The 20,565-nt window shown below is 50.8% G+C and overlaps 1 protein-coding gene across 3 annotated transcripts in view; it reads right to left on the bottom strand.

The window, feature by feature from the left end:
• Positions 1 to 2,173, bottom strand: part of IGSF21 (immunoglobin superfamily member 21) — a 267,450-nt gene extending 265,277 nt beyond the window's left edge. The window contains exon 1 of one of the 3 annotated variants that reach the window (XM_084651925.1): positions 1,983 to 2,173. Coding sequence is in view for 2 of the 3 variants with exons in the window: in XM_084651926.1 (XP_084508052.1) it covers positions 1,690 to 1,753 (64 nt within the window). In the remaining variant the exon portion in view is untranslated. Of the gene's footprint in view, positions 1 to 1,689; positions 1,928 to 1,982 lie in introns of those variants that run through there. The other 2 variants (XM_084651926.1, XM_084651924.1) reach the window with 2 other exon arrangements.
• Between the last annotated feature and the right edge of the window lie 18,392 nt (positions 2,174 to 20,565).

The raw sequence follows: 20,565 nt of genomic DNA, 5'->3' as shown, positions 1-20,565 counted from the left end.
TCTGCCTCCGGGCTACCAGGATAGCCTTCAGCCTGGGGGCTCACTGGACGTGCCCCCCCCGAGGCGCTGGGTATTGCACGGGAAAGGTTGCACGTTTCCCCGCGATCGCATTGCAGACACCCCGGCCCTAGCGTAGGGCTGGTTTTGTTTTTTTAAAAAACAAACAAAAAACCACCCCGACCGAGCAGCGGGCAAATCGGCCACCTGAACCCCCCCCCCCCCCCAGCCTCTTCCCAGCCGGAGCCAAGGAGGAAGCTCCGCAGCGTGGCAGGGCAGCTGAGCCCACGGAAAGGGCTGGTTGAGATTTAAAAGCCTCTTGCCCTGGGCTGACACCGGTTAGTTCCCCCTCCCCCGCTGCTCTTTTTAGGGGGAAAGGAAAAGGGGGTGCGAAGGGGCGGAGGATTGCAGGGGGAGGGGGGCGCTGCTGCCAGCCCCACTCTCAGACCCGATTGCCCGCCTCCAGGCCAAGCCTTTTTACTCCCATCCCTTTAAACCGAACTCAATCCGGATTGTTCGCCGGAGGTTTACACGCCTAACAGGTGCCACTCCGGAGTGGGAGCTGTTGCTAGAGCAGAAAGCCAGCTCCCCTTGCTGGGGTTCCGTTCTCTACCCTGGGTGGCGGGATCTGCCCACCAGCTATTTCTCTGCGACCCCCACTTTGTAAATCACTCGGGCGGCTTTGATTTCCACGCACGCAGAGTTGGCGGCGGCGGTTGTGTTTGCACAGGACGAACCCCGGCCCCCGGCTCATCAGCCGCAATCGGCGGGTTATTATTTGTAACGAGCACTCCACAATGCGCCGTGATTGTCGCTCCTCTTCCCACCGGGGAGCGACTGGCAGCGCGAGAGACCTGCCTTCTGCACCCGCCAGCAGAAGCGGATGGAAAGGGCTGGCATGAAACAACGCCCCCACCCCAAAACCCCAGCGAGCCCCCCCTGTGCAGCCCCCCTCGCCCCCAAACCCAAACGAAACCACCACCCCCCGTGCAGCCCCCCTCGCCCCCAAACCCCAACGAAACCACCACCCCCCGTGCAGCCCCCCTCGCCCCCAAACCCCAACGAAACCACCACCCCCCGTGCAGCCCCCCTCGCCCCCAAACCCCAACGAAACCACCCCCCCGTGCAGCCCCCCTCGCCCCCAAACCCCAACGAAACCACCCCCCGTGCAGCCCCCCTCGCCCCCAAACCCCAACGAAACCACCCCCCCCGTGCAGCCCCCCTCGCCCCCAAACCCCAACGAAACCACCCCCCCCGTGCAGCCCCCCTCGCCCCCAAACCCCAACGAAACCACCCCCCCCGTGCAGCCCCCCTCGCCCCCAAACCCCAACGAAACCACCCCCCCCCGTGCAGCCCCCGTCGCCCCCAAACCCCAACGAAACCACCCCCCCCGTGCAGCCCCCCTCGCCCCCAAACCCCAACGAAACCAAAACACTGTTCGCCTAAGGGGAGGGCTGCACAGAGAGAGACCTACCCAGGAAAGTATCCAAGAACCAGAGCAAGTGCGTTACAAAATTAAGCCGGGGGCCAGATCCTCCACTGGAGCTAAATACTTCGCTCCGATTTACCCCAGCAAGCCCATAGGTTTGACTGGAGCCACGCTGATTTACACCAGCTGGGGAATCTGACCCCCCCCCTTTCTTTCCTTTCGGGGTTGAATCAAAGCCCCCCAAGGGGAGGGGGGTCACTCACCCATCACCGCATCCAGAAGGTCCCAAAGTAGAAAGCAAAGGAGCAGGTTGTTCATCTTTCGCATGTTGCCCCCCGGAAAAAAAACTCCATCTGGTTCAGAAGCGCCCCAGCCTTCCGCAGGGCGATCCGGAGAGGGGCATGGGAGGGTTGGGGACGACGGGACAGCGACGTGGGTCAAACATCGCGGCCCGCTGGAGTCCGGGGTGGCGGGGGGAGGAAGAGGAAGGAGGAGGGGATCAAGGGGGGGGGGGGAGAGGGGAGGCAGAGCCCGAATCAAGGAGGAGACGCTGCACCTGGGTGACGCGCCCGCCTCTGTCTCTCGTTGCGCGCAGGCTGCCCGAGGAATCCAAATCAGCTGCCCGAGTTTTGGAGGAAATCTCCACTCCGCTCTCCTTCCGCTGCCTCTCCGGCGTGTGCGTATCAGACAGACTTTTCTCTAATCCTCCCTGGCTTCTGCGCTCCCGTCCTTTAAGCCGATTTATTGCAGCAAGAGAGTCACGGCAGAGATCACCCTCCCCCCCCTGCTTTCCCCACGTCCCCCACCCTCGGCTGCTGCTTAACCCTTTCCCGGCTTGCAAAAAATACAGATCTCCCCCGGCTCAGCCTCCCCGGTCAGCGCCCGTGGCTGGCACGGGTCAGGCGCGCAGATGGAGAGCCAGCCACGGGTAGCGGAGAGCCAGAGATTAGCGAGCCCTGGGGCGCTCCAGTGAAAATTGTGCCAGCAGTTTCCGTTCTAATCCCCTTCTTTGCCGGGTTTGGTAAATAACCTTCCCCTCCCCAGGACTCACGCCGCTAAGAGCCCCGAATTCCTCAATGCATCGGTTCAATTGCCCTTTTGATTTGAAGTTAGGAACTGGGCCAGTGTGCAGCAATCCACTGGGGTTTCTTAAAGGTGGCCCTTGCCCTGCACTCCCCAGCCTCACACAATGAGCCCAGGGCTTTATTTTTATTTTAGAAAAAGTGTGTTCTTTAAGGGGGGTGGTGCCTAGTAGTTGGGGGGGGGGGGAGTCTGGGAGACAGAACTCCTGGGTTCCATGCCCAGCTGTGGGAAGAGACTGGGGTCAAGAAAAGGGAAGCTGGGCTCCTGAATTGCAGATCTAGTTCTTGCACTGTGGCCTAGTGGTTAGAGCAGGGGGAAGCAGGCCTGCTGGGCTCTGTTGCTAGCCTTCAGAGTCTGTGGTCTACAGTAGAACAGGGGGCTAGAAGCCAGATGCCCCAGGTTCCGTTCTTGCAAGCGGGAGGGAATTAAGATCTAGTGCACCGGAGAAGGGGAAAGCCAGAAGCAGGAATCCTGGGTTCTATCCCCTGCTCTTGAGGCAGCGTGGCCTGCTCCTGTGAGCTGCAGGGCTGGGTAGCAGAGCTCCTGGAGTCTGTTATTTCTGTGCATAGCTGGTCAGGAAATGATTTTTTCTTCCCCAGTGAAAAACTCTGAAGAGAACCAATTGTTTTTGGCAAAACTTCTTCTACAAAACAGAAAGTTGGGGTTTTTTTAATTTAAACCTGTGGCTGAAAAGAAAACACCTTTGGTTTTCTAGCACTCTGGTTTCTCAACACCAACCTGGACAGTTTTGTTCTAAACATTTTGTTCATGGGGGAAAAATTGTTTTGGACAGAACCCTACTTTTTAGTGAAAACATTTTTCATTAGAAAGTGTTTTCAACTGCTCTACTCTAGGGGGCCCATAAATGTCCCCCACCCCACTTTAAATATATTAAACAGATAAAAGCAGGTGCCCCCCCTCAATAGACTGTCTATCCCCTTACCAGACTTTCTGTCACTCGTATTGTAACAAATCCACAGCACCTTGAATGCCAGGCTTCTCACTTGGTTGCACCATTTTTCTCTTCAGAATGCCCCAGCACCATGTCCTCTTGCTCAAAACCACTACTTGAACTACAGGAGAAACCCTCTGGGCTGTAAGCAGTATAGGGCCTAAGACACACAGCTGAGCAGTTCCTTATTCCAGCCAGTGGAGGGCAGTGGTGCACACATACAGTTGGCCGTTCATTACAGTATTGAGCTGAAATCTGTTCCTTGGAAGATGGCCCAATTAAGAGGATTTCCCAATTAAGTGGAGTGGATTGTGCAAACATGTTTGCTTTAAGAATGAGAGCCATGCAATTCTGCATTCAATCTCATGGTGTCCTTAGCTGGCCCTGCTGCACCTTCTCCTCTCTGCCTCACGAAAGGCTGAGTAAAGATGCAAATACTAACCCTCAATGACAATTTAATGGCTCTGCTCTGCCTGTCGCTATTTTAGCATTAAAACCGGCGGATGGTGGGGATGTTTTTAATTTAATGGCTATAATCTACACTTACTGTGCACTTCCTCTGTTTATGCTCCTTTCCGACGTTTCTGCCTAACACGTCCAGGGACTAGGACACTGGGCTAGGAGGGAGGAGACATTTGCTGTGTTCTTGGCTGTGCCCCTGACATGCTGTCTCACCCCACCTGTCTCGGGTGAAACAGCCCCCTTCTCATCTATATACAGGGACATCAGCCTTGCCAGGCTGGATCAGACCTGGGCATGTAGCCCAGGGGCCTGGCTGACAATAGCCAGCACTAGATGCATCAGAGAAAGGTGTAAGTATCTCCAGTGGGAAGGTGTGGGACCATCTACCCCCAGCCTTAGGTCTCATCCCAATCTCTAATCATCAGAAATTGGTTTAAACCACAAGGCTTAACATTCCCCCCCCCCCCACACACACACACTTATATATATATAGTTAACGCTAACAAAAAACTCTGGCTGTTTGTGTGACCCATATAAATGTCCAATCCCTCTTTGAATCTTGCTATGTGCTTGGCCTCAACTCCTCCCTGGGGCAAGAGTTCCACAGTCTAATTATGCATTGTGTGGCAAAGTACCTCCTTTGATCAGATTTTAATTTCTCTGACTGTCCCCCTGTTCTTGTTATGAGACAGGGAGAACAGACGCTCCTGCTATACCTTCCCTAGGCCTCTGGTTATTTTATACACTTATCAAAGTTGCTCTGTTTAGCTTCAACTCAGTTTAAAACCTGCTGTAGTCAAACCTGTGCAAAACAATCTATATAGACACTCAGCTCCAGCGAAGCCAAATCAATATAGCCAGGTTTAAATCAAATTGAGAGTCTTTATTCCCCCTCCCCCACACATTTTAAAAAAAAATCATACTTTTAGTTAGGTATGGCCTCAGTTTCCCCATCCGGAAAATATGTATAATGACATTTACACACCTTTGCACTATTCTATTATACACAGATTCTTAAACTGCCTTCATGGTAGTGTATGAATGCCTCGTGAAGTGCTTTGAGAGTCATGGTGGAAAACCACTGTAAGTGCTATCGTGATTTTTAAATCTTTTCGGTTAAGATTTATATTTTAAATAAGCCAACCCCCTGAAAACCAGCCCCAGAATATATCAATGTCTAAAGGGAAAAAGAGAAATCAATTCGTTCTTAAAATTCTTTAGAGTGAAATGGGTTCTCTGCCCTTTTTCATCCTCCAGTGAAAGCCTTGGTTACATATTGCAAAGGAATGAGGCAAAGGTTGTATGTTAATGAGGTCTAATTTTATTTGATCATGGATTTGACAGTTCTGCAGGTCCCCTGCCAGTGAGATGCTGCTGTAGCTTTTGGGTCTTGCATGTCTGTATTGACACGAGTATAAAGAAACAGAGCGTGGCAAGAAAATAATGAAGTCTGAGGCTCTGTCTTCAGAATGAGCCACTTAGAACAGACTGTTGAAAGGCAGGATGGCCCAATGGTTAGGGGCACCTGCCTGCGACTTGGGAAACTGTGGGTTCAAATTCCTGCTGTTCTGGGGCAAGTCCCTAGCCTGGGGCAAGATGCCTTAGTTCCCCATCTATACACTGGGGCTAATAGCACTGCCCTATCTCACAGAGGTGCTGTGAGGACAAATCCATTCTTGGGAAGCATGGTAATGGGAGCCATAAGTATCTAAAATAGGCAGAAAGCTGCAGTCAGTTGGGCTTCCAAATGCAATAAGAATGGGGTCTTGCAGGGAAACATCTGACACCAAATGAGCCACTCTGGATACCACCAAACGTGATAAGAGATGTGCCGGGAGAGCTCCACAAATGCACACCTGTGGACCCTTCCAACAGGCCACGTGGCTCGGCTGCCCTGAAGGTACCCCCCAGCAGAGGGTATTGCAGTGGGTGAAATGCCAGTTGGACTGGCAGCTGCTGGGGTGGGGTGGGGGTTTGCTCCTCCTGAGCTGTGAAGTTAAGATGTGGATCCAAACTTCCCTCTACTGCAGGGTGGTTCAGCTCTGAGCTGTGCAGCAGGCCTGTCTCCGAAATAGAAATACAGGGTTTGCTGTAATGGATGAGCCCAATGCTCCATCTAGTCCTGTAACCTGTACTGGCCACAGCATTGATCCTGTAAAAGAAGCCAGCTGATCCATAATGCATCTTGTCAGTTTTGAAGTCTGGTACCATAGGAGGAAAAATCCCTTCCTGACTCCCACACAAGACCAGTTCCCACCCTGAAGCTTGAAGTCTGATGTCCCTTATCACAGTGTGAGCTTGCAGAGCTGCAGGTATTATTAGCGGTTATAAATCACCAAGCTCAGCCTAAACTTCAGCCAGTGTTTGTCTCAAGGCCTCCTTAAGTCCCAGATTTCACAGGTTTGGTACCATAATCAGCAGGTGTTTAATGCCACATACTCCAGCTTTGCCATCTCTGCTGTGTACTAGGCATTTCTTGAACCAGGAGGCAGGCTCTCATACAGAAGCATGGAGGACAGTTGGAACACCAGTTCTGAACCTTCCCCCTAACTTTTAAGGAAATCCTGATCCAAACCCTGGCTTGGGCCTGTCTCTGTAATACAACGAACCAGAACACCCAATCCAAATGGCCTTGAAATCTGGGAGACCAGATCAAAATTTGGGTCTCTCTCTGTAACAGGGCATCTAGTCCAAAACACTCACAATCTTCAGAGCTGGATACAATTCCAGATCCTAACTTCAGGACTCAGGCCCTTCTCTCGTTACAAAAGGGAAACTGATGACAGGCGTGGATGGAGCTGGAATTCAGAAGCTGGATGTCACACAGAGTGCAGAATGGCTGGGTTCTTTAGGGACCATCTCATCTTTCATCTTGTTCCTCCTGCTTGCAGCTGGTCAGTTTGGGAAAGGCTTGGGATCCTCTGGCATACGCCATTTCCCCCTCTCCTCCTTACCCATATACCTGTGCTCAGTTTCTCCACCATTATACAAGCATTCTCTCCAGGCAGCTGGATTTTTAATGTCTCTCAGAGAGATACAATTTGTATCGATCAGTTAGAGCTGTGGGAGTCTCCCTCTAATACACCTCAATGGATAAATGGGCACTTTGAACAGACCAGTCTACGCCATCCTTTCCTGGCTTGCTTGTTTTTCCTCCTATCAGTTCTCTCTTGTTCACCATTCCTTTATAAAAGAGGCCTTGTGAGAAGCAGACGGCAAAGTCAACAGCAGGTAAAAAAAAAAAAAATCTCTGGAACTGGCTCAGAATTAGAGATGCAGAAAGGAAGGTTTTCACCCTGGGAAAGTCACACTGTCCTTTAAGGGAAGGCAAATGTGCCGGCTTGCTAGTGAACATGCAGATATTATTAATGCTCTTATGATTTTTGTGGAATCTGCCTGATAAATAATGATGTAAAAGAGAACTTGTTTAAGCTCTCTCTCTCTCTCTCTCACACACACACGCGCAATGTGAAACCAGACACTGCCTGCACATACAGGAAGGCAAGCAAGTGGGGTCTCCTCTTTCCACTTAGGTGGATTAGCAGACAAGGACTGGAAAGATTCCTGAACAGTTTGGGCATCCTGTTCTTCTTGCCCAGAAGGGCCTTTTCTATGTAGCTGATGCTTATTCTGCAGAACACGAGCCAAATTCTTTCCTCGCGTAATTCGATTGACTCCGGCGGAGTTGCAGCAGCAAAGAATTTGGCTCCTTATTTTGTGTTGTGAGGTAAATAGCAAAGAACAAGCTTGAAGCCTGATCTGGTTTTCATGACAGCTGGACAGGTCTTGACTCCCTGCCTTTGTTGCCCCCGGCAGGCCAGACTCAAGAAGGAACGGAACCCATTAGCAGAGTCCCCTGCCTGGTGGGGACAGTTTTGACTATGGCCTGTCCGTCACTGCAGCCCAGAGAAACAGAGACCCTCTGGGTCCACAAGGGAGCAAGAAGGATACAGAAGGTGCAGCCAGAGCGGCTTTCAGCTCTCTGCTTCCCCAGCTCCGGTAGCAACTGCTAAAAGGGTTCCCACCTCCCCAGCCTTCCAAGTGCAGGGCCCAGCGCTATGGTGTCAAAGCAGGGCTGTCACCGGGGGCGGCTCTTCTGGTTCAGGGAGCGGGTGACCCCAGCTTTCCCTGCCCGGGGACAGCAGGGGATTCCCCTCCGAAAGGAAGTGGAGGAGTACAAAGGCGCCTGTCTGGCTGGTATTGACTGCAGCCCAGTTCAAGCTTAGGTTCGGCTGGGGTTGCCGTGGCTTCCTCTAAACCCTGCGCCCAGGGCCGTGGGGGAAGCTACAGCTGTGGGGGGGCGGGTGTCGCAGTGGATTGAAACAGGAGGGGGAGCTCCCACGAGGTCCAGCCCAGGAGGAGAGGGTGCTGCGGGGATACCCCGCTTACTCCAGCCGGCGTGAAAACGGAGAGTGCTGGCTCTGTTTTAGCCGAGAGAATGAATGAGAGAATGAATGAGAGAATTTATAATGAAAGAGGTGCAGGGGCTCATGCAATTAGGTGCCGGGGCTCAAGCAGGATTTTTACATTCATAACGGACACAGCAAGCCCAGAGGTGCAGGGGTTATGGACTGCCAAGCCTGGAGATGCCCGGGCTCAGTCCTGGCACAAATTAAGCCCTGGGGCCACCCCATTCTCATTCTTTAACCCCTGATGACAGCAATCCACACTGGGGAGCACTGTGTCTGGGGCTGCACGTTTCTTCGCAAAGAGCATATGGCTCGCAGAGGCAGGGTTTGGGGCCACTGCCCATCCTAGCTGCCGTGGACTGCTCCTTCCATCTGAAATCGCCTAGCTATTTTGGTGAGACTGGATTTTTTTTTTAAGAAAAGGGATATTTCTCTGGAAAATTTAGGGGGCAAATTAGAGGGAAAACTTGCCCCCTCCCAACCTGTGTGGTCTGGAATATCTGCCGCTCTGAAATACAGATGGGGCCGTGGAAGCTATGTTCTGGCTGCTTCTCCACACTTGCAAACCCAAGGCAGATTAATTCTTAATGACTGCATTACTCTCTGAAATAAAAAAATAAACATCCCCTCAGATGAAGAGGGAATGCTCCAGAGAGCCGTTCCTGAAACAAACTGATCTTTCACGCTTTGTGATGCTGAGGTATTAACCACAGAGTAGCCTGAGGGCTGGCGAGGGGGCTGACAATGACGGCGCCTTCCATGCAAACCCATGTCCGTCGTGTACCAAGTTCTCCACACTTTACAGGGAAGGTGCTGGTAAATTCACTGCACATATGGCCTTGTGAAAGAACCTACACTTGCCCAAGGAACTGACTCTGACCTAAGGCTGAGTCGAGCAAATTGGAGAATGATGGTAAACCCATTGTGTCCGGATAACCAAGCATGCCTGAACCACATGGTTCCGTTAGCTTTTGTAGAAGGCATTCCAAGATGTCTCCTTAGGGGGCATATCTCCGCCCCGTCAGTACCCAGCACTGAACCACCATTTACCTCATACTTCGCTCCCCATTAAACAGAAATAATGATGCCTTATTTTTAAAATCAGCGGGGTAGCTGTGTTAGTCTGTATCCACAAAAACAACGAGGCCTTGAAGGTGCCACCAGACTCCTTGTTGTTTTTATTTTTAGACTGCACCTCGTGCCCAGAAGTCATCTATGGGCTGGAGATGATTTGCCCAGCACTGAAATGCAGCCAGCCTACGGGGATGCTGAAATGTTTTGGGCAGATGAAGAGCACATGCCCCGTGGTAGGGTATTTAAATCGTCCTGCTGCTTGTCATCTGAACTGGGGGTTGGGCCAGGATGCGAGAGCTCTCACGCCTTCTCTTGCAGAAAGTACTGTGGGCTCCTTAACAACCAAAATGAGTCCGATCTCGAGCGGGTTGGGATTTTTTTATTTTTAGGTCAGAAAATGGCAATTCGTCAAATCCAATACTTGTCCTGCAAAAGGGGCAGTTTTGACAAAACTTTTGTCCGGAAGGTTTCTCAGGTCCAGGATGGAATTTCTGTGGTTCGTTGTCACAATTGCTCTCAAATGTGTCAACAGAGACCTTCCTGGGTGATCTAGACAATGAAACATACTGAGAACCAACCAGTGGGACCTCTGGGTGCTGGATCCCACAGGGCCTCCATCTGTAGAATAGAAACCCTTGCTCTTCTGTTCGTTCTTGGTCACTCCAGGAGGCTCTGCCCTAGCTGCTCTTCGTGTCTTTACTAACAAATCAAGTGATTTCCCCAACATTGCATCGTGAATCTGTCACAGAGCTGGGACTCTAACCCAGGTCTCCTGAGTCCCAGTCCAGTGCATTAACCACAGAACCACAAACCTCTGATCACATAGTGAGAAACCCAGATCCCAGTGAGTGTGACGCAACTTGGGGTCTCCTTGCAAATGCGTGGCGTGGCTCTCGCTCGCTGCCCTCTCCCTGGGAGAGCTCCCCCATGACCTAACCCTACGACACAACAGCGACCCGCAGTGCAGAGGCGAAGTTTGAGATGTAGATCATAGAATCATAGAATATCAGGGTTGGAAGGGACCTCAGAAGGTCATCTAGTCCAACCCCCTGCTCAAAGCAGGACCAATCCCCAATTAAATCATCCCAGCCAGGGCTTTGTCAAGCCTGACCTTAAAAACTTCTAAGGAAGGAGATTCTACCACCTCCCTAGGTAACGCATTCCAGTGTTTCACCACCCTCCTAGTGAAAAAGTTTTTCCTAATATCCAACCTAAACCTCCCGCACTGCAACTTGAGACCATTACTCCTTGTCCTGTCCTCGTCTACCACTTGTCCTGTCCTCGTCTACCACTGAGAATAGTCTAGAACCATCCTCTCTGGAACCCCCTCTCAGGTAGTTGAAAGCAGCTATCAAATCCCCCCTCATTCTTCTCTTCTGCAGACTAAACAATCCCAGTTCCCTCAGCCTCTCCTCATAAGATGTTTGTCCCAAAACATTTCAAAGGAATTACCAGTAGTTGTTTTCCTGCAGCAAAATACCTGTGACAGCCTCCAGATTTACTACTGTATCACGAGCCCACGCCCAGAGAAATGTGCAGGGCAGCAACCGAATGCCAGGATGTTAAAGCAGACAGTAAGTCATGTAAAGTGCCGGATAAAAATATTGTTGCTTGTATTGGGTGTCTGGCTTTGTGTCCAGCCGGCGAGACTGGAATCCTTAGAACAGACACAGGCTGTAGCTGTGACCATAAGAACAACCAGACTGAGTCAGACCCAAGATCCCTCTAGCCCAGTGTCCTGTCTTCTGACAGTGGCCAGTGCCAGGCACCCCAGAGGGAATGAACAGAACAGGGCATCATCAAAGGATCCATCCCCCGTCATCCACTCCTAACTTCTGGCAAACAGAGGCACGGGACACCCTCCCTGCCCATCCTGGCTCATAGCCATTGATGGACCTGTCCTCCTTGAATTTATCTAGGTTGGTTTTTTTTTAACCCTGTTATAGTCTTGGCCTTCACAACATCCTCTGGCAAGGAGTTCCACAGGTTGACTGTGCGTTATGTGAAAAAAATACTTCCTTTTGTTTGTTTTAAACCTGCGGCCTGTTAAAAATGCAAGCTCCTGCCATGGTGCTACTCACCGATGTGCAATCAATCAATACATGACTTGGAGTGACACCGCTAGGACTGAGCAAAGCTTTTGTGTCAAGATTTTCAGGTCACTGGGAGCTGCTGGGTTTGCAGCCCTGTTGAAAACCCAGCCACCTAACCAGGGGCCTACATATAAATTTAGGAGCCTAATGTTAGGCTCCGAGATGGAAACTGACAAAGCTGCCCAAGGGATTTAGATGCCTGATTTCCCTTACATTGGGGGCCCAAATCCCAGTGTGTCCCACTCAGTCTCTCACTGCTAAGGGTGCTGGTACTGATGCTTGGAAGTGTAGATACTTGTCTACCAGCAACTAGACCAAGACCACCAAGTGTGTCTGTTTTCTGCTAGTCCCTGAATGTGCTGGGAAATTAAGCTCCACTCTTGTTCCAAGATGGTTATCGTCAGCTCCAGGGTTCTGGGGACAGGAGCTTGTTAATAATCCTGTTTGGTGTCCACAAAAAAGAGCCCAAATGATTTACTTTTAACCATGCTCACATCAGCAGGGTCCTGGGTTCCAGGTGGAAGGGACTCAGATGTTCAGCCAGTTCAAATGGGGGATGTGGCTAAGGGGTTTTCATTCTTGTCTCATCCTACCAGCTGTTACACATACACACCCCCATACAAGCCGCAAAGCCACCCCACCAGCTGCCCCGGGCAAGCCTCCTTGCTGAAGGATGAGGTCTGCCAGCTTACCTCCTGCCTTAGTCCCATGGCTCCAGGCAATCCCGAGTAGCGTCCAGTCCAAAGTGAAGAACAAGGGCGGTTCCAAAGCTCACTGTTAAAAAGGGTCTTTTCCATTGACTTTAGTGGGCTTTGGGTCAGGCCCAATGAGTCACAGTCTAGGCCCTGTGAGCTCTGCCCATCCCCAGGATGGGGCAAGGCAGCTGCACCCCACATCCTAACAGGGCACTAGCGTGAGGTGGAATTAACGAATCAGCAGCCGGGTGGTATGTCGTCTGCAGAGACAAGCGTGTGGTGTCACTTCTCCCCGATCGCGGATGGAAGCAAGCCCGTCAAGGAGACTAACCACCACCACACTCAGGCAAATGCTAAACACTGGAAGTTACCAACACAGCCATGGTCCTACCGCCCCCATGCGCGCCCCTTCCCCTGCTGCCTCCAGACTCAGCACTGGATCGGCTGGGGAATCGACAGCCGTGGTGGTACCGCTGTGCTGTGCTGATCGGGGTGGGCTGCAAAACACAATTCCCTTGCCAAGAAGTGTGAAGTTTGGAAATGTATTTTCATCCCGTCTCTGAACAGAAATGAGACCTTTTGGCAAATGTCATGAACCAACAGGAGAAAGAAGCACCCCACCCCTGGATAGCCAATAGCCTGGTGGTCAGGACCCCTGGTTGAGACCCCGGTTCAAATCCCCAGTCTGCCTGGATCAGTGCCGGATTTGGGGTTCACTCACTCTAGTTCTGACCTGAAAATGTTATTGGAACAGACATGTTTTGCTGAAACATATTGATTTCAACAAAGTGGCATTTCTCAACAGGAAATAGTTTAGTTGGACATTTTTCTGCCAGTTCTCAAGTGCTTAATCAAGTACTCTTTTCTTTTTTTTTAGGACACATTTTCCCCCTCCTTAGAGTGAATTGCATGTGTCCTTGCCATTTGCTCTAGGAGGAGAGCAGGGCTCAGGAACCAGTTCAAGGATGACCCGTGCCCCTACCCTGGGATGAAGATGTCACCCATTTGGGAGCATGGTTGTCCTTCTCCACCTCCTACCTACCAGTGGTACGGCTAAAACAGTAGCTGTATACTATCTGCTGTAGATTTCAGAGCTGTCCCAACTAGAGATGAGCCTAAATCAAAGCCTTAAATTCAAACACGCCCCTCCCCACCATGCTTTGGAGACGTTCCAAATTCAGATTCAAATTTGGCATCCTCGTCCCCCATCCTTGTAGGGACCTGAGCGTCTCCAACGTTCCTCTTGCTATGTTTGACACAAGAGAGGATGTTGTCCTACTGTAAAATCTCAAGGCTCTTGCCGTCTCTCTTCTGACCTTTTCAGAAGAAGCCTGTGTACTAATTAGCAGAGTAATAATGTGGCAAGGATACGATCCCTCATTAGCTTTTGAGAGATTCCCAGCTACATGACTGATATGCATCTACAAGAAAATTAACTTCAGCATGAGGGTTCCATAATCAAGATTAATGAGGAAGCAGAGAGACAGCAGCAAACAGCTCTGCTTTGCTCTTTTGTCTCCCTCATGCCCTTCGTGGAGCGGGAAGCAACTCCCAGAATGGGGTCTTCTCGGGGCTGCCCCTTCACAAGAAAGGCTCATGCTCATTACAGCTTATTCTCCTGCAGCGGATAGGTTGAGGCCACGAGCTCCAAGCCCTCTTAGATCTGTAGAGGACAAAAACGCGTTCCCATCTAGAGGCCCTACGTGAAATGAGGTTAGGGGCTCAGGCTGGTTCCTAGGGAATGGCTGTCTGCACCTTGCTTGCCACCTTTGCTGGCAATCTCAGCTGAGGAACAACAGGCAGTGATAGTGAGATATCCTCTCCTTGGGGTCCATCTAGATCCAGGTGGAGATGAATTGGTGAGGGACATTGTGCAGATCCTTGCATTGAGGCTGCACTGATCTTTGAGCTGCAGTCTTCTGGTCTCTCTAGCAGCCTCCCACTTCCTCCCCAGGCTTCCATCCATCGCCACGTTAAAGCTGCAAGAAACTCAGAAGCTTTGCCTCTCTGAGTCCATGGGGAATCTTTTTCTCTGTTTCTCCTCACTTGGGTTCTTGCTACCTGGACGCAGAACAGAGCTGGGCCAAAACCAGCAAACTGCTAGGATTTGCAGCGTGTGCTGGTCCTCTATAGAGTATGCCTAGCCACCTAGCGAGCCATGGCCTGAGTCACTTTGCAACTAGTGTAAATACAGCTGGTTTGCCACCGGAGGGCGATACACGCCTCCTTGAACAAATAGTTGAGGGAGCTCAATTAAAGCCTTCCTTAACCTGGGAGAAGTCAGTGGTGGGACTAGAACCCAGGTCCCTGATACTTCACAGGTGAGATGGCTGCTTTGCACCGTAAGAGAAAGGAACAGGCTAGCAAAGTTCAAGGCAGCATGGGCTAGTAGTTCAAGCCCCAGATTGGGAGTCAGGATACCTGGGTTCTATTCCTGGCTCTGGCACTAATTTAATGTGAGCTCTCGAGAAGGCCTTTGCCTCACCTGTCTATTTATGCAATAAGCTATTTGGGGCAGGAATAGTGAAACACTATGTGTATGTACAGCACCCAGCACCCTAGGTCCTTGATCTCAGCTGGGGATGCTAGTCCCCCCTGGAATACAGACCCTAATGCAGACATGTTCCCCACAATTCCTCACAGCCAACTCCTCCCCACGGTATGCAAGGTGTGGGGTTTACATTTTGGGGCAGGCAGTTGAACCCGCACAGAGGAAAGGGGAAAACACAAGCTCCTTTCCCCTGCACAGGCTTTGATGAAGTCACGTTCTATTACTGAAGATGCAGCACAAAGGGGTAATTAGCCACAGATAATTCCCATTAGCATTAATGGGGATTTATCCTTGCCTAATTACCCCGTGCGCCATGCCGCAAAACACACGTCGTAATGTCTGTGCATGTCAGCCCACAACCTGACGTAGCCCTCAAAGCCATCACTAGAACTGGGATAAGTACGGACCCTTTGCCTTTCTCTAGCACCCTCTAGACCGCAGGAGTCTGCAGACATCAGGGAGCCGAGCCTCACCACATCCTTGTGGGGGTGGGGGGTTACCCCCCCATTTACAGGTGGGGAAATTGACAGATCCAAGGTCACACTGGGAGCGAGCAGCAGAGCCAGGGGTAGGACTCTCATTGCCGCTGGGCATTCAGTGACCAGCCCAGCTTTGGTTTCTGTCCCGTGTGGCTAAGATCCATGGGCCTTTCATGTGAACCTGGGCCAACCTCTGGCTTAGAGTTGAAGCCACGCAAGGTGCTGACCCACACGGACCCACACCGGGAAGCCAGGTGGAGCGTGGCTGAGTCAGCTAGACGTTCCCTGTGAGAGAATTGGGTCCTTTTAGAAGCTTGGAAACCTTGCCCAGATCTAAATGGAAGAGGATGCTCCTTGCGAGCTCAAACCCCCAAACAGGGCCTGGTGCCCTAGCCAACTGCATCATAGCCACTTCCATGGCAACAGATCATTACCTCACCCATGAAATAGTGTCAGTCTCAGCAGATGGCGGAGAAGGTGGGATCCTAGAGGCACATTGCACAAACCCAACTGCAAGGGAAATATACTTGCGAAGAACAGCTGTACTCCTCCCCCTGGAGGAACCCTTGGGAATCTTTTTAGGCTTGAACACACCCTAACGGGAGATGCTGTTACCTGGTGGCAGACTTTGAACGGAAGTGAACAGATCGTCTCACGAGACAGGGTGGCAGGGGGCCAGGATTCGGCAGAAATGCGCCTGGTAGAAAAGCCCAGAGAGATGGACTGTTCCCCTGATTCTAACTAGCTGCCTTCAAAATGGTCCAACGCTCCCGTAGAGAAATAAGAAAAGCCCAGCCAAGAGAGCTGCTAGGAGCCACGCTGTGCTGCCGAGGACCCAGCAGAGGGAGTAGTAAGAAGGGGTGAATGCTAAGAAATATGGTGCTGGGGAATCAATAAAACCCAGGACTCCCAGACCCTTGTCTTAACCATCCCCACGCTGACACAACACTCTCCCCTGCCACGCAGCGTGGCTGCTCCGCTAACAAGGAACAATTGTCAAATACCAGAGCATGCTGGGAAAATGGACAGAGAGCAAGAAGAGGCAAAGGCAGCAAGAGAATCATAAAATCATAGAATCTCAGGGGTGGAAGGGACCTCAGTAGGTCATCTAGTCCCACCCCCTGCTCAAAGAAGGACCAACACCAACTAAATCATCCCAGCCAGGGCTTGGTCAAGCCGGGCCTTAAAAACTTCTAAGGAAGGAGATTCCACCACCTCCCTGGGTAACGCATTCCAGTGCTTCACCACCCTCCTAGTGAAAAAGTTTTTCCTAATATCCAACCTAAACCTCCCCCCACTGCAACTTGAGACCATTACTCCTCGTTCTGTCATCTGCTCCCACTGAGAACAGTCTAGAGCCATCCTCTTTGGAACCCCCTTTCAGGTAGTTGAAAGCAGCTATCAAATCCCCCCTCATTCTTCTCTTCTGCAGGCTAAACAATCCCAGCTCCCTCAGCCTCTCCTCAGAAGTCATGTGTTGTACATGCACATAAGTCATAAGAGGCGAGGCAGCCACCTGGGGTCCCCTCCGCTGGTCTCTCCTGTGAATGCCCTGTCAGTATTCAGTCCTGTCTGTCATACTGGCTCAGACCATTCAAACAGTGATAAAAAGAACAGGAGGACTTGTGGCGCCTTAGAGACCAACCAATTTATTTGAGCCTGAGCTTTCGTGAGCTACAGCTCACTTCATCGGATGCATACCGTGGAAACTGCAGAAGACATTATATATACACACAGAGACCATGAACCAATACCTCCTCCCACCCCACTCTCCTGCTGGTAATAGCTTATCTAAATTGGTTAGTCTCTAAGGTGCCACATAGATAAGCTATTACCAGCAGGAGAGTGGGGTGGGAGGAGGTATTGGTTCATGGTCTCTGTGTATATAATGTCTTCTGCAGTTTCCACAGTATGCATCCGATGAAGTGAGCTGTAGCTCACGAAAGCTCATGCTTAAATAAATTGGTTGGTCTCTAAGGTGCCACAAGTACTCCTTTTCTTTTTGCGAATACAGACTAACACGGCTGCTACTCTGAAACCTGTCAAACATTGATGTCTCTCCACCTCTCCTATGTCCCTTCCCAAAGCGCTGCCTGCACCCAACCATGAGGGGCTTTGTCTTGCGTGAGAATATCACTAGCTCACTGCACAGCCGCCCGAGGCACCTGAAGGAAGAACAGCCTGGCGGAAGCCTGCCGTTGTGGGGTTTGGTGGCTCTGACGGCCGAGGGGTGGAGTGAACGGGCGTGGCTGCATTGCAAGCCAATAGGAGGATGGGACATACACGGCACGTCTACATGGCAATAAAAACCAGCTGCTGGCCCAAGCCAGTTGGCGCAAGCTAAGTGCAATGTAGACATTCAGGTTCAGATGGGAGCTTGGGCTCTAGGACCCTGTGACGTGGGAGGGTCCCAGAGCTCGGGCTGCTGTCCAAATGAAAAGTCTCTACCACAATTCAAAAGCCTCTTAGCCCAAGCCCAAGTCAGCTGGCCCGGGCCAGCGGTGGGTGTCTCTTTGCAGTGTTGACATACTGACAGATGGAATTTGGCCTGTTTCCTCAGCCCTGGCTGCTCGGTCCTCTCCCAGGATCTCAGGTCAAGTCTGCCTCTCTTCTCCCTAACCCCATCCCACATGGGAGCCGTGCTTTGGCAAGCTTGCCGGGGCCCAGAAACAGGATGGGAGGAATATCAGAGGCCCTGTTTCTCACCACATAAAAGTGTCCAACCCTTAACTGAACCCTACTAAGCGCTCAGCCTCAACAACCTCTTGTTGCAACTGGTTAGTAATAACCCTAGATTTCTGAAGTTCAAGGCCATATTCTCCCTTATTCAGGAAAAACCCACATAAAGGCCAGGAAACTCCATGAGACTGAGCAGAGTGTCCTACAGATCGTTCTGTAAGAGGTTCCCCTGGGCGGCCCCTTAACTGGTGTAAATAGATGAAGCATCAGTGAAGTCAAAGGCTGCATTGATTTACAGCTGTTGAGGGTCTGTCCCCCTAGGGCTGAGACTGTCAGGGCTGGATCCTCCCTCTGAATGGGAACATTGCTTCATTCAAAAGGTCGTTGCACCCAAATGCATTATAGAGATGCAATTGTTTGTGCGTGCGTTCGAGCGTGTTCAAACGTGCGAGCGGGACAGTGCTGTGCGTGCAGGTGTGGAAGGGGCGTGTGAGTGTGCCACGTGCCACATACAAAACTCGTGGCTGTGCGCACAGGTGCTCCAAGCACACAAGTGTTTCTATGCACCAAGGAGTCGCACGTGAAACGCTCCAGTACAGATCCATTTAACTGGGAGTCTATTAACTGTACAGAACAACTGAGCTATAAAAAAGCCCTTTGCTAAAAATAAGCCGGAGTAGCCCTCTTTCTCCGAATGCCTTTTTGCTGCTCTGCTTGTCAAGTCATTAAAATGGGATCAAGGAAATTTCTTTAATTTCGTTCTTAGGCTCAGCTGGTGCATGGCCCTGTCTCAGGCACTTAACATTACCTAGCCAGGTTTTCCCCCTCTGCTCACTCTCCTCCAGAATCCTGTTCAAGACCACTGCAGTCAGAGCTGGGCCTGATTAGGGCTATATCCTTGTTTCCTCATTCCTCTGCTTCACCATCTTTTGTTAGACAGTTCTCGCTTTCTCTCACCAAAGATAGAGAGGGGAGAGAACTACTGAATCATCCAGTGGGCATATTTATAGATCTATCCCCCTCCCTCCCCTCCAATTTTCTAATCTCATGAGGCACCCCCCGATGGAATATACCTGTGGTCTAGAAAGCCGTATCTTGCCTTACTCAGGATGATAAAAGCATGTTACAAATATGAGTGAAGACCTGCAACAGCCCTGTGAGGAAGCGAAGTATTAATGGATTCGAAATCTGCACGAGTCCAAACCTAGATTGTCGGCTGTTTGGGTCAAGGGCACTGCTTTTTTGTACCGTATTTGTACCTAACCCAGTGGGTCCTGGGCACTACCGCTATACAGTGACACGCGGCCAACTGGAAGGTGACAGCTTGCACTGGGACGCACTCTAGGGCCACTTGAAACCTCACAGCGACAGCTGGGATAGAACTCAGATCCTGTCAGTCGACACGTACTGGCACCTCCTACTTTCCGTAGGACTGGACGGGATCTCAGGAGGCCGGCTGGTCCAGCCCCCCTGTGCTGAGTCAGGGCCAAATATACCTAGATCCTCCCTGGCAGGGGTTTGTCCAACCTCTTCTTAAAAACCTCCAGCGATGGGGATCCCACAGCCTCCCTTCAAAGCCTGTTCCAGAGCTTACCTAGCCGTAGAGTTAGAAAGTTTGTCCTAATATCTAACTTTCCCTACTGTCAGTGGGCAATTCATCACCATCCTCTTTATAACAGCCCTTAACATAGGTAAAGATTGATTAGGTCCCCTGGAGTTTTCTTTTCCCAGACTAAACATGCCCAGTTAAACCTTTCCACATAGGTCAGGATCTCAAAACCTTTTATCATTTTTCTTGCTCTCCTTGGACTCTCCACATCTTTCCTAAAGTGTAGCCCCCTTAACTGGACACACTACCCCAGCTGAGGACTCACACGTGCTGAGTAGAGCGGGACAATTACCTCCCGGTGTCTTACATACGACACTCTTGTTAATACACCCCAGAATGATATTAGCTACTTTTGCAACTGCCCCACGTTGTTGACTCTCATTTAGTTTGTGACCCACTTTAATTTCAGCAGTACTGCTGCCTAGCCACTTCTTCCCCAGTTTGTAGTTATGTGTTTGATTTTTTTTTCTTCCAAAATGTAGTATTTTGCCCTAGACGTCACTGAATTTCATCTTGTGGATTTCAGACTAATTCTGCACTTTGTCAAGGTCGTTTAGAGTTCGGATCCAGTCCTCCAAAGTGTTAGCAGCCCCTCCAATTTAGTCTCATCCACAAATTTTATAACCATTCTCTACTTCATTCTCCAAGTCATTAATTAAAATATTGACCCAGGACAGACCCCACTAGATACATGCCCCCCCACTTTGACCTCAGACCATTGATAGAATCTATGAATCTATGTCAGACATGAGGTCTGAAAAGGGAAGTGGGTTTGACTCCTCTCAGCAATTCCCATTGCCTCCTGTGTAGGGCAAAAAAAAGTGACTCAAGGCTCTGAAACCCCTCACGAGGCCTACAGAGCTGCTGGGCCATGGTGTAGTCTGGGGGGAGTCTCCAATCTTGGACTACGTGGGTTGGAATTTAACCAGCCCCCACCCCACTACAAAGGGGCAAGGGGGAGGATATTAGGGAGGAAACTATGGGGCAGAAATCCATAGAAACCATAGAACTATGGCAGAAAACCATAGAAACAGCCAATAGTTTCTAAGACAT

Source organism: Lepidochelys olivacea (assembly GCF_965140295.1).
Source record: "Lepidochelys olivacea isolate rLepOli2 genome assembly, chromosome: 18".
NCBI lineage: Eukaryota > Metazoa > Chordata > Testudines > Cheloniidae > Lepidochelys > Lepidochelys olivacea.
The sequence above is the reverse complement of the archived record's forward strand: the minus strand, read 5'-3'. Positions and strand labels throughout refer to the sequence as shown.